The 13,901-nt window shown below is 39.5% G+C and overlaps 1 protein-coding gene across 1 annotated transcript in view; it reads left to right on the forward strand.

The window, feature by feature from the left end:
* Positions 1-13,901, forward strand: part of LAMA4 (laminin subunit alpha 4) — a 104,622-nt gene extending 90,721 nt beyond the window's left edge. Inside the window, exons 29-38 of the mRNA XM_086461289.1 lie at positions 887-1,051; positions 1,746-1,899; positions 2,600-2,793; positions 4,337-4,526; positions 5,391-5,546; positions 6,297-6,456; positions 7,506-7,636; positions 11,093-11,186; positions 12,176-12,295; positions 13,756-13,901. Coding sequence (XP_086317415.1) covers positions 887-1,051; positions 1,746-1,899; positions 2,600-2,793; positions 4,337-4,526; positions 5,391-5,546; positions 6,297-6,456; positions 7,506-7,636; positions 11,093-11,186; positions 12,176-12,295; positions 13,756-13,901 — 1,510 coding nt within the window. The remainder of the gene's footprint in view (positions 1-886; positions 1,052-1,745; positions 1,900-2,599; positions 2,794-4,336; positions 4,527-5,390; positions 5,547-6,296; positions 6,457-7,505; positions 7,637-11,092; positions 11,187-12,175; positions 12,296-13,755) is intronic.

The following is a 13,901-nucleotide window of genomic DNA, read 5'->3' on the forward strand; positions in this document are numbered from 1 at the left end:
AATATTTTTAGCACTGAAAAACACAAATATAAGACTAAATATAGCAGTAGGGAATAAGTCTCTCTATGTGCTTCTTAATAAAAAACTTGAAAGAATTGTTTTATTGCTATGTTTTACTGTTGTCTTCTATGTTTAAAATCTTCTTAGAAGGCAAATTAATCAAAGCACCTTTCTTCAAGAATCTTGCTTATTCAGATACAACCAGCTCATCATCAGTTTTCTAATGGAAATGGAGGTCTGTACCTGTGGCTTCTGACATCCAAGAAACAGTCTGAAAAGCTGAAGGTCCAAAAAGGTGCCTTGGAATAGCCCGGGGGACTGACATGTTTCCCTGCATGTGCTCAATTCCGAATTCGCCAAACAAAAGCAACGTCTGATGCTCTAGTTATACTCAATTTCTTATTAAAGCAATAGAATCCTTCCTGACTTCTGCAGGAATTAGTGTGCAAAATGAGATTAGGTAAAAACATTGTATTAATTCAGACATCGATGTACTGTGACGAAAAAGAAGGAAAAAGGGATAGGGGCATAAAGAAGAAGGATTAGCATGTGCTTAGATCTTATTTTACCCAAATGGTGGCTCCATTCATTTATTAGTAACCCCTCAGTTTATCTGTCTTCATTGAGAGGACTGTATTTTTCTGGACTTCACAATTAACTCAGGATATTATGAACTACATCAGCCTCTGGACTCAACTTTGCCAGTGGGTTACTGAACTGCTACTTGTACAGCTGGAAGCAAGAAGGTCTTCTCATGACTTTGAGCACCACCATTCAGTGATGTACACACTGAGCAAAGCATTTCAAGTGCATGTAATATGCTGTCTAACCACCGGCATTGACGTTTCTAAAACTGGCCTACAAAATGGATGCTTTGCCTTTGCAGTTATGAGCTGACTGTTGATGACAAGAAGCAAAGCAAGAAAAACCCAGCAAAGGACAGAGGAGGGAAAAGCCTGGACAGCGTCAAGAAGTTTTATTTTGGTGGCTCTCCCCTCAGAACGCAGCAAGCCAACTTCACTGGCTGCATAAGCAACGCTTACTTCACTAGGTGCGTAGCATCCTCCCAAACATATTACCAGGCAGTCGCTGCCTGACAGATCAAATAGTAGCCCAAGAGAACTGATTTATTGTCACAATAAAAATCCCTGTCTCATTTTGTGAGGATAGACAGTGTGTATGAATAACTTTCTTACCTTATTTGCCATGGAAACTGTTGGCACAGACCTGCTAGGTTAAGATACTGTTAAAGTGCGAATAACGATGTAAATCAGCTTCCAGTACTGCACCTGCTAATGCTGCTGATGCAATGTATAAATTGCATAGCTGTAATTTACATTTATATTATGTAGCTTTTAGCCCTGCCTTTGAAACAAAATGATATTAAGACATCTGACAGAAGATGGGGAAGATAGGAGTTTGGTCATGTGAAAATGGTCAGAATTTGTTGATCTTAATCACTTCATGAAATATTCTTATATAGAATATTTTAAAGGGAATTTGATGCTGCAGATTTGTACTATCTATTTATGCAAGCATGGATACAACAGGCAGTGGTAGTACAGGCTGTCGGCATCACCCAAACATTGACTGACAAATCAGTACTTGTATCCATGATCCAAGAATGTAAAAAAGCCCATCCAAACATTATTTAAACTATAAATGTAAAATTCTGTGATTTTTATGAAGACAATTCCAACGCTTGGAAAAAAAGCTGTTCTTATCATCTCCTCTCTGAAACACAGGTTGGATCGAGAGGTTGAAGTGGAAGATTTCCAGCAGTACTCTGAGAAAGTTCAGGCTTCTTTGTATGGATGCCCTGTTGAATCTCCTCCAGTTGCTCTTCTCCATAAGAAAGGAAAAAACTCATCAAAAGCCAAAGGAAACCATAATAAAAAGGTTTTGCCCCAGTACCACCCTAGAGTTTTCCAAATGACACATACTGTGCCATGATTGGGAATGCTCTAAATCATGGATCCAAAATGTACCACATGAAGACTAATTCAGATATATGGAGGAAAGGATCCTCTTCCTCCATATATTCCATCACTGCAAATCACTGCCCTGACCCAATCTATCTGGCCTACACATGCATCATTCTCTCCTGCTAGAACTGTAAAGCAAAATTTATGACATCTTCAAAAAAGTACTGCAGAAACATGCCTTCTTGATTTCTTCAATATCCTAAAGGCAATAAGCTTGCTTCTGTTCTCAGCTACTTCTGTGTGGTGTGCTCTATTGGGTACAATTAGCACGCATTAATATTCCAGTATGCAGACCTTTTAGTCCGAGCATGTCCTCTTATACCTATAGTATAGTTGATGACATCATCAAAAGCAAAAAGGAAAACATTCAACTAGGAAAACTGCCAAAGAATTGAATTGTAATTATGTTAGCTACTCAAGTATTCCGTTTATCCCTTCTTCTGCCCTAAATCAGCATCTATAGTAGATCTGTTCACGGAAAATCTGACTTGGAATCATTCCTGGTATTTTTGCAAGGAAAAAATATATTACTAGCTTATATATAAATTATAGTGTCATTTTATTATGTCCAATCTTAGTTAAAACTTCTGGATAACGGTTCTCTTTCTATGAAGGTGGGAAGAGACAAAGACAAGATTTCACAGCCTTCAACTGGCCTCAAAAAACTGTATCAAGAAGTGAATATGCAAAGAGACCCTCAGTGCCACTTGTCCATGAATCCCAAGGCAACTGAACATGCATATCAGTTTGGAGGAACAGCAAACAGCCGGCAAGAATTTGATCACATACCAAAAGATTTCAGTCAAAGGTAAAGAGACCTTAATAACAAATATTAAATACACTGGGGAGGAGAAAGTTGTATTTCAAATTTTAAAAAAGGACAAATTTCTGCTCTTTCTCTGGCTTTTCCCTTTATACCTTCGGGCAATTTGTGTTTAGAGCATGTTGTCAGAATATATTAAAAGGTGTTTCCATTGGGTACGAGCCATAAATAGAATGTGTTTCCAGTTACATTCCTCTTGTGCAGTCTTCATCTGCGTTGTATATTAACAAAATGCATCTCCTTGTATATTTGTATGAAGACTTTGAGGATGCTAGTTCTATACAAGCAATGCACCTTTGGTCTCTTTAAGCAAGAAGCAATGGCATTAGAGCAGAGCTGGAAAAGGACACAAGAAATAAAGCAGTTACATGTTGAGTGGACCTTGTCAGATGTTTAATGCTTAGGAATCTACAAAGTGCAGTAGGACATAAATCTATGAAAACCATTCCAAATTCAAGCCACAATGGAAATTCAAGTAATTAATAATGAGTCCAGGTATCATGGACACTTAATTCTGAGGCTTCCACAGAATATGCCATATGGTATGTTATGACCAACAAAGGATTTCAATACTTTCCATGAAAGAGTATAAATTCAACAATACAGCACTTCCTGGAAGCATACCAGACCATTAACTGAGAAAAGAAGATAGCTATTTCCTGACTTACACAAAAAAAAAAGCATTACATTCCTTTTAATTCAATAGTGTTTTACTTAGGGCAGTCCTGATGGTGCCCACCTGAAGAAAGAAAACCTAAACTCCAATATGACACTTCATCCCTACAAGACAAATTTGGTTTATAACTGTTATTACATTGCAATGTGCAATTTAAGAAAACAGTGACCCATGATGTTTTAAAACAACTGATACTGGCAAGGGCCTAAGCGTGTGCACACACATGCAATGCGAAACATATAGATACTTCAGGCAATACGAAGAATGGAAGCTAGGCTAGTCACCTGACATGAGAATCAGGAGCCATCGGTTCTGGCATTGTCCTATACCAGTACAGCTTTGCCATTTTTTAGACCCGAAGTAATAATACCAATCAAAAAATCAAAAATCTCTGCTGTTGACAGTGTCAAACCAAGCCAGCATAACTTGCCATGTTGTCTTGGACTTGGACAAAGAACTACAAGGAAGGAGAAGCTCAGCAGTGAGTCTGGAATAACAATAAAGATTTGTGAACAGTCAGGCCTCCATGCCATCACAGTTAAAAAGTTCATCAACATTGCTCTTCAACAGGAATGGAAATGTAGTGTATAGAGTGTCAGTTATTGGTGGCCCATATTGATTTTATTCACTCCAGAGATTTTAACTTTTGAAAACAAGTTCCTTGCAAGGCAGCTTCTTCAACTTTGACTTCTACTCCAAAATCCAGTATGGCATGCTTCTCAGAAACACCACTTCCGTAAACGAGATGTGTATTCCTCTGGACGACAGGAAAATCTCAGTCTTCCTCTGTCTGCAGTTTGATTTAAGTCAATTATATCTGCTCTAATTTAATACTGTGTTTTTATGTGCCAGAGCTCAGTTCTCTATCAGTCTGAAAACTCACTCATCTCATGGAATGATTTTCTACATCTCGGATCAAAAAGAGACCAACTTCATGGCCCTTTTCGTTGCTCATGGCCGACTCATTTTTATGTTTAATGCTGGTCATCAGAAGATAAGGATTAAGAGCCAAGAGAAATACAATGATGGCCTTTGGCACAATGTAAGTAAAAAATAGCAATCATTATGATGGCACATGCTAGCAAGGCTGAAGTAAGACACTGCTGATGCAACAGCTCAGGGAGTTTTCATTCATGTGTTCATAACCACACCTATATATTGAGAAACTTCTGCCAATATTTTTAAATCTTCAATGTCGCATTTTATCAAGTCATTAGCTAGGGACAGGAAAGTGAGTCAGGTATAAAAATCCAGCAATTCCCAACACTAACAGCTGAATGTTAAGCGACAGAAACAAGCAGAGCAGCAAGGCAATTAAGAGTTAAGTTAGCTAGGACATGGAGGACTAGGATAATTTTGTTCAGCAAATTACTTTGAAGTGCCTAAGCAAGAAGCACAGCTGTCTTAGGCTTCCTCTGTAGTCTATGAAAATAAAAAGACAATTTTAGGGGTCAAGGTGAATTTCCCTCTGTAGGCACTCTCTCTCCTCAGTGACTACAGAGGAAGTCTACAGTTACTAAGGTTCTAACTTGGCCACTTAAGTGTTTAAAGCAGGCTGGATGAATGCAGACCATAAAACTGGTGAAGACCGTGAAAACGCTAACAAACTGTAGCAATTAATCATATATGTGAATACAAGATGGGCAGATCTCAGTAGACCTTGCAACACCTTAGTTACCTCTGCCTTGTACAGCAAAATATAAGAAGACAGCAGTTTTACTATCTAGCCTTTCCATGAACACGAAAAGAGGGTTGTCCATCAACAAATATTGGCAGTTAATAAAACAGGCTTGTAGAGTACCATTCGCAAGCTTTTCTTCTCAAACAGCTTACCTTCTTCCACTGCACAGGAGTGTTCCCTCAACAGATGAAAGTAATTTTCTAGATCTTTTTCCTCCCTTTCTAGGTGATATTTATGAGAGCCAAAAATGTTGGTCGCTTGATAATTGATGGTCTCCGAGTACTGGAAGAACCTTTTGGCGGTAATGCTAATACCTGGCAAGTCACTGAACCACTCTACATTGGAGGTGTAGCTCCCGGAAAAGCTGTAAAAAATATCCAGGTAAAGCAGACACCCATTACGTCATCCCATATGTACAACTAATGCAAAAGCAGACTCTAGAGATGAGTTCAGGCAAAAGCTCGGCTGGCAGTAGCTGGGCTAGACTTCTATAGACTTGCAGCAGCAGCTGGAAAGCCAGTGGTTTGTGAGGAAAACAGAAATCCTAATGACATCCAAGCTTAGATGAGACAGGTGAAGTTAGGTGAGATCAGTTTTACCCTAAGGTCTGAGAAATAGATGAGTTTTGGAGAGATTTTAACGTTGTCTTAGTATCTCTGTCTTAGGACAGTACCTAGAAGTCAGGATTCTGCTCTACATCTTGATTCTGAAGTATATGGAAATGAGTATTAAAGCAAAAATTAACATAACTAAGTCTCCTTCAAGGTAATTTTTAGTGTTATGTGCCTAACAAGATAGACAGACTACTCAGAAAAAGTAGACCCCTGTCTTGTCTTGAGAGTATGAGGTATGTATAACTGTCTTGCTCTAGTTATGCTTTGTTTCTCATAGTTCAATAAGGCTTGTTTGAGAAACAACACAAGCTGGGGTTACCTAGAAGTTGTCAGAGAGACATGAGAGGATATGAAAAGCATCTGTCCTGTTTTTCTTCTCTGGAAACTGCTTTTTAATCCAAAACTGATGCACCAGACAATCACAGTAACACATAAACAAGTACAAATAAGGACGGAAGAGTTTATTTCCTTCCACAAGCAGTTTATCTACTAATCATGCTTTTTTTTTGCCCCTCAGATTAACTCTGTCTACAGTTTCAGCGGATGTCTCAGCAATTTACAGCTCAATGGAAAATCAATTGCTTCAGCTTCGCAGACATTTAGTGTAACGCCTTGCTTTGAAGGCCCATCAGAAGCAGGAACATACTTTTCATCAGAAGGAGGATATGTCGTCCTTGGTAATACACTACTAAACAAATATATCCCACAATAAGACTGTAGTACTCACTATGCTTCAGAATGGCATATTTCACTAAAGTGTGTGGTAATTTCTGAAGCTGCGAGGTGTAAGGATTATTAGACACAGATCATTATTGTGGTAAGCAGCTGACATTGACAGGTCACAACATCACAATGAAACTTGACAAGTTGTTAAATACATACATCTGTATGTATGTATTCCAAATAATTTGAATAATTTCACAAAAGAATATATTATAATATGGTAAAAATTATCACAGACATATAGAGTAAAAATTACCATAGACATATAGAAGTCAATGTGGCTAAGACAAACTACACCAGCAAATGGTCATCCCTTGGTTTTTTAATTAATAAAACAACACGTAATTTAAAAATCCTAAGGAAATGCTTCCTGCATGTTTTGATAATGAACACAATGACAGAACACATCTTTTCTGTCATTTAGGCCTGCTGTGTTCCAGGAAGTGTTTTATGAGGGTTTTTTGATCACATAGGCTCTGATCTGAACAGGAAAAGGAACCGCGCAACCCTATTCATTGGCAACGCCAAGATGAATCAGACAGAGTTTCTAATTTGCTCCCTGGCCTGCCACCAGATTGGAAATGGGAGTTTCTTCTACTGAATCATCAAATCTCAAGCGAACTCTCACTTACTGTATAAAGACTGCTGAATGTCTAGCAAATTGCACAAGAAACTGACAAAAAAATACAGATATATCTCCTTCTGTCCATTTCATTGCTAAGAAACATTTTTAAACAAAATACATCTTTTTTAAATAATGAGAAAAATAAAGAAACCTTTATTAGTATCTAAGCAAACATAAGCAAACAAAAGGTGAAATGGGTCATTGACAGCACACCATGCCATCTCTTCAAGTATGTATACTGGCATATGGTTTCAAGTTTTAAATACAGGGCAAGTAAGTTCCACCCTGGGTTTTGAATTTCTATTTTGACTTTGAATAAATGTCCAATTTCATCACTAACTCAGTATAACATGAATGTTATTCTTTTTTATCTCACAGATGAATCCTTCAGTTTAGGCCTGAAATTTGAAGTTGTTTTTGAAATACGTCCCCGAAGTAGCTCAGGAATTCTACTGCATGGTCACAGTGTGAATGGAGAGTACTTAAATATGCACATGAGAAATGGACAGGTAAATGAAGGTCACACTTCCTCCACTGCTTTGATTGGTTCCTCTCCTACCTACTTGGGCTCTGCTATATGCAGGTTTTGTCTTACAAATTTGCCATTAATTGATTCTCATTCCTCTCCTAAGTTTATTAACTGCTTACACTAGGCAACCCAGAAATTTATTTTAAAATACAAAAAATAGCACCTAAGACAAATTCAGATCACTTTACTGATACCAACTATAAATATTTAACGAGCAGTTGAAAAGAAGCAAGAGCACTGACTCTTTGGTGCTGCTCTTTCATCCACTCATTAAAAATGTATGACAGATACAAGTAAGGTAACTGTTGATGAGTGATGAGTTTTTACTTCTTATTTGTTAAAAGAGAAGTCAGCACTCTTCTCCCTTTAACGTATATGTGTGTGATGGGGAGAGTGAGGGAAAGTGAAAGTCTGTCTATTGATCTGAGGTTTCTACAGCCTCTGGATTTCAGTAAGGCTGTCAATTGAGAGAGAGAGGTTTGAAATGAACTTACCAGACAGTTCTTGCTGTTGTTATTTTTTCAGTATGTTCATCACTAAAATCCGGATCCCTTCATGCTATGCATTGCACACATACAGTAATAAGCTGCAGTCTAAGTGGACAAAGCAAACAAAGGTTTAGAGCACGGGAAATCTTTTTTTTTTTTTTTCCTTTTTTGCAGAAAAGGGCATAGTCAAGAGACTAAGCAGTGTGGATATTCTTTAACCACTGCAACACCCTACCCAGTAACTTAACTGTCAGCCAAAGTGGAAGGGTATATAAGTGAGGCTGGCTGCACCTCAGTTAGAAATGCAACACCTAAGGAAACATGCTGTCAACTCTCTTACAAGAGCAGGAACCTACAATACAGTGACTGAGTTTAACATGATGATTCATCCTGTCCTAAAGCAGGTGTCTAATATAGGTGACTAAATGAGCTGTCACTCAGAAAATCTATTTTTCTATATTGACTACAGAGAGGTGCTTCATTTAGGCACCTAACTTCTGACAGCTGATTAAGATAAAGTCCATTCTTACAGCTGTAGTTAGTCTTTGGTGAATTAACAAAGAACTCCTTAAAGCACATTGCATTGCTGTGTATCATACCACACTTAAAGGTTGCATCTGTATACAACTGGTCTAGCTCAGTACTTCTTATGTAAGATCTGATGGAACGTTTGCATGTCCAGAAACTTGTCTGGATTTCCAACTGTATCAGCTGGTCTAACAGAAGATATTGCCCCACTTACTGCTTCAAACCTCACTTCCTGTATAATGCATATGCAACTCATAAACAAAATTCGCCCTGGAAAAGCAGCTCTTCCCCGCTTGTCACTGCAACAGGTACACCAGTTATCTTCTTAGTAAGCACCTGTGTTTTTTACCATTAACTACCTGCTCTCTTTGAATGCATTACCAAAGACTTGTTTTGTGAAAACATTTTTGCTGGACAAATAAGAATAACCAACACCCTTAATTCATTTTTTAAATGTACACATCTCTCTATCGGTACAGTTTGCCTGGGTGATTTATAAAGAGCCAGTTTCTTTCATGATTCTGTATTTGCTTTAATTGCTTCTATATATTATATATTTTGCCCAAGGGCAGATAAAAGAGAACATAATGGCCATTTCACTTTTGTTTGCTGGCGCCCTTGTGGAAAAAAGTTTCAAAATTTCTTAGTTACTACATTGAAACAGAGAACCTCTAAAATTAAATATAAGTTGTTTCCTTGCAACATTTTCAGTCAACAAGGTGTCAGCATTATCAGGGACAACTTAGACATTTGAAAAGCCTGAGTGGCTGGACACAGTGTTTGGAGTTCTCTGGCCATCGCTCCTGGGAATCTTGTGCCGCGCAATAGGGACATGACACTGCTCTGCCGCTACTGTAACACTTTCCTGCAGAAAGAATCACAGAATCACAAAATCACAGAATGTTAGGAGTTGGAAGGGACCTCTGCAGATCATCTGGTTCAACTCCCCCGCCAAAGCAGCTTAGCCTAGAGCAGGTCACACAGGAATACGTCCAGACAGGTTTTGAATATCTCCAGAGAAGGAGACTCCACAACTTCCCTGGGCAGCCTGTTCCAGTGCTCTGCCACCCTCAGAGTAAAGATTTTCCTCATGTTCAAGAGGAACTTCCCATGCTCCAGCTTGTGCCTGTTGCCCCTTGTCCTGTCGCTGGGCACCACTGAGAAGAGCCTGGCCCCACCCTCTTGACACTTACCCTTTAGATATTTATAAATGTTGATATGATCCCCTCTCAGTCTTCTCTTCTCCAGGCTAAAGAGCCACAGGTCTCTCAGCCTCTTCTCGTAAAAAAGATGCTCCAGCCCCCTCATCATCCTCATAGCCCTCCACTGGCCTCTCTCCAGTAGCTCCTTGTCCTTCTTGAACTGGGGGGCCCAGAACTGAACACAGCACTCCAGGTGTGGCCTTACCAGGGCAGAGTAGAGTTGGGAGGATGACCTCCCTCAACCTGCTGGCCACACTCTTGTTAATGCAACCCAGGATGCCATTGGCCTTCTTGGCCACAAGGACACATTGCTGGCTTGTGGTCATCTCGTTATCCACCAGAACTCCCAGGTGCCTCTCTGCAGAGCTACTCTCAAGCAGGTCAACCCCCAGCCTGTGCTGGTGTATGGGGTTATTCCTCTCCGGGTGCAGGACCCTACACTTGCCCTTGTTAAACCTCATCTGGTTCCTCTCTGCGCAGCTCTCCAGCCTGTCCAGATTTCGCTGAATGGCAGCACAGCCTTCCACTGTATCTGCCACTCCTCCCAGTTTAGTATCATCAGCAAATTTGCTGAGGGTACACTCTGTCCCTTCATCTAGGTCATTGATGAATATATTGAATAAGACAGGCCCTAGTACTGACCCCTGGGGAACAAGATACTAATCCACATTACTAAACCAGAGGTGCAAAATGCAGAATTAGGTTCACTTTCTAGCTCTGCCAGAGATTTGCTAGTAAGCTTGAACATGTAACTTCAAAGTCATTCTGAAGTTCCCCATCTATTCCTTTCTCACATCTTGTCTGTTTGTTTATACTTGCGTTTTTCATGAATGTTTTGCTTATTAAGCGGCTAGCAAGATGCCAAAACATCATCTGATGCCTCTAAACACTAATTTGCCACACAGGAAATTACAGAGTAGCAGTACTAGAAAATTTGAGTGAAATTAGCTGTTATATTTTAATCTTTTTTTGAACTCTTCCTTGAGTTCAAATTGGAAATGCTGCAGAACTAGTGAATCTAAAAAAAAAAAAAAACAAACCCAAACCCTAAATCTGTGAATTAGAAAGGTGCTTTATTTTAAAGAATTTAATGAAATCATGGTTTTCTTTCACCTACATACTAGACATGTTTTAAGTGAGGAATACAGCATTATTACAACAGAAGGAAAAAGAGAACAGGAGTGAGTTTACAGCAACAAGTACATTATTTTCCCGCAGGTTACTGTGAAACTGAATAACGGAATCAGGGATTTTTCAACTTCAGTGACACTGAAACAGAGTCTCTGCGATGGGAAGTGGCACCGAATTGCAGGTCAGTAAAACATCCCCTAAGTAAGATGACAGACCCCAGTTCTCCCTTCCCAGATATCCATCTCCATGGCTTAGTGCACTCAGAACAGGGTCATATTTTCAGTTCTTCCTTTTCACCCGTCAAGACACAAGTTTGTGTGAAAGACACAGTCATATTCATCCCTCAGTAATAGGAACTGTAGAGCTCCCTGGGAGGACAAGCACAACTTCCTGCAAAGAACAAGGAAAGATGGAAGCTCCTTGTTCAAAGAACACAAGACAGCCCAGCTGAAATGCTGGCAACCTTTCCTGAGTTGTATACCAGATGATATTCTTTTCCCAATTAGAGGTTAAATAAGTTGGTAGAAGGTAGTAGGCACATATATAGGCTGCCCTTAAAGGTCAAATAACAGGACAGATCTGAGGAGCCCCTGCCTCACACAGAGAGATGGCTACAGTCAGGATTTTGCCTCTGTGCCAGACAACCATCCTTCTTTCCTGTGTTTGAAAGTCAAAAAGTACTTCTAAAGCTCAGGTACTTCGAACTCCCTTACCTTCCTGTCTAGATGCTGACTTGGCATGTCTGTCTCCCAGTGTCACATCCAGAAGAGACACAAGCGTGTACCCTTTCCCCACGCATTCTGGTTTCCTTCTGAAGGAAATCCAGGCGCACAAGCAAGGAGGAACACTCACTGCATTGTAGTACATCCCCCATTGGGAATGATTTAGCAAACAGTTTTTCTAAGCTTCATGCCATCGTAAGCTCGTACCCTGCAGCCTGGACACAGCTGCCACCAATCAAGAGCCCCGCTCAAAAGCACCCTTGCTCGCACGCTGTATCTTCCATCGGCCCTGCTCTATGCCAGAATCTGCCCACGTACTGTCACTGATGGCTCACACCCAATCTAGCAAACACTAAATCAAACTACTCAGATCAAGCACATAACTCCTGTCTGTCACAGAAAACTCCCTTCTTACCGTCTTCTTGATCCCTGTTCCTTCTCCTTTCAGTTATTAGAGATGCTAATGTGGTGCAGCTGGATGTAGACTCTGAAGTCAACCATGTGGTAGGGCCACTAAATCCAAAGGCAATTGACCACAGGGAGCCAGTGTTTATTGGAGGCGTACCAGGTAAGTTTTTGGCAACTTTATGGTACGTTGTTCTTAAATTTCAACATGATTTCCAGAGAAAGCATAGAGACTTAGTTTTCATTTCAAAAAAGAACAGAACATATCTCATGTGAACAACCTGGTAAAATTCAAAGGCTCAAGAGCTGATCAGAAATGTTCTGCCTCAAGTTCTCAAAGGAAAAAAAAAAAGTGCTGGATCATTGAAATTAAAACATTCACAGTTGCCGGAGGGTCAGGTATGGACTCAGTAGAGAAGTCAGTCAGCTAGAAATAAATTGCTTTTTTTTCCATTTTACTTTCCAGTATTGGCTTCCTGGGTTTTTTTAAGAAGTGATTTATTTATTTATTGGATTGAAAACTGTCACTGTAACTGGAGTCTCAAGGTTTTGTTGCTGGTAGGCTTCTTTCCTCTTCTTCAAGCAATGGCATCTTTGAACACAAGACAAAACATGAAGATTCTTTTTCTGACTAGTGATTTCTATTGCACAGATGTCTGCTAATGTGAATTGGTGACTCACAGACCATCTGTGTAGCGTGGGCCAAGATTACTACATTTACTTCCCTTATTCAACAGACAGAGCTACTCTGTTGGGGTTCATACACAAACTGTAATCAACACTACGTGATTCAATTTTTAAGTCATCTCCTGTACATTTCTCATTGAAAACACGAAGCATTATTTCTCTGTGCCTTGCATGTCAATCATGCACAGCTCTAACTACAAAATTTATTATATTGCTTATCTTGGATTATTGGCTTGAGTGCGTGATGTTCTCATCCATCCCAGACTACCAGGAGGAAAAAATGAGCCTAAAGGGAATAATAAAATCTATGTGCAGATGCCTGTTCACTCTTTAAATCCAAACTGGAATTTTATTAGGACAGAACTCTTCCCAGAGAGGTAATATAAAGTGGTAATCGCAAATGCTGTTCTGCTTCATAATGGAGCCTTCTATTACTACATTAATTATAGAATACTAAAGCAATGCCATACCTTGGCGCTATGCTGTTATCAGGCTGGCACAGAAAAATCTTACAAAGAACTTCATGACAACAAACAAGATACAATACTAATACCATGTAAATATAGCAAACTAAATGCAAACCAACAAATCAAACACAGATGACAATACATGTAATGTTAAAAGAAACTACAAACACACACCCTGGGATTCATCTACTCTGTTACTTAAAAGAAAATGCAGTTGTCAAAAATGCAAGATTGGACCTCTATTGACTATGTAGTATCAAGTTTTACATAAATGTAGATAACTCTCCATACTTATTCTAATGGCCTCTAGGATGCTGGCACTACGTCAGACATTTTAAAAGACCAACAGAATATTCAGGAGAGCTTCAGTTAGTAGCAAACTGAAAGGATTCTGCCACCAAATTGGTTATTTTGGTCTTCATGAGCTGTAATTTTTATCTTTTTTTTTTTTTAAATCTGCTTCTTCCAGAGTCTCTGTTAACATCCAGCCTGACTACCCGCAACTCCTTCATTGGCTGCATTCGTAACTTCATGATTGATGAAAAACCAGTGAGTTTTAGTAAAGCAGCTTTGGTTAGTGGTGCTGTAAGCATCAATACCTGTCCAGCAGCCTGA

The sequence above is a fragment of the Leptosomus discolor genome, chromosome 2 (assembly GCF_034619465.1).
Source record: "Leptosomus discolor isolate bLepDis1 chromosome 2, bLepDis1.hap2, whole genome shotgun sequence".
NCBI classification, from domain to species: domain Eukaryota; kingdom Metazoa; phylum Chordata; class Aves; order Leptosomiformes; family Leptosomidae; genus Leptosomus; species Leptosomus discolor.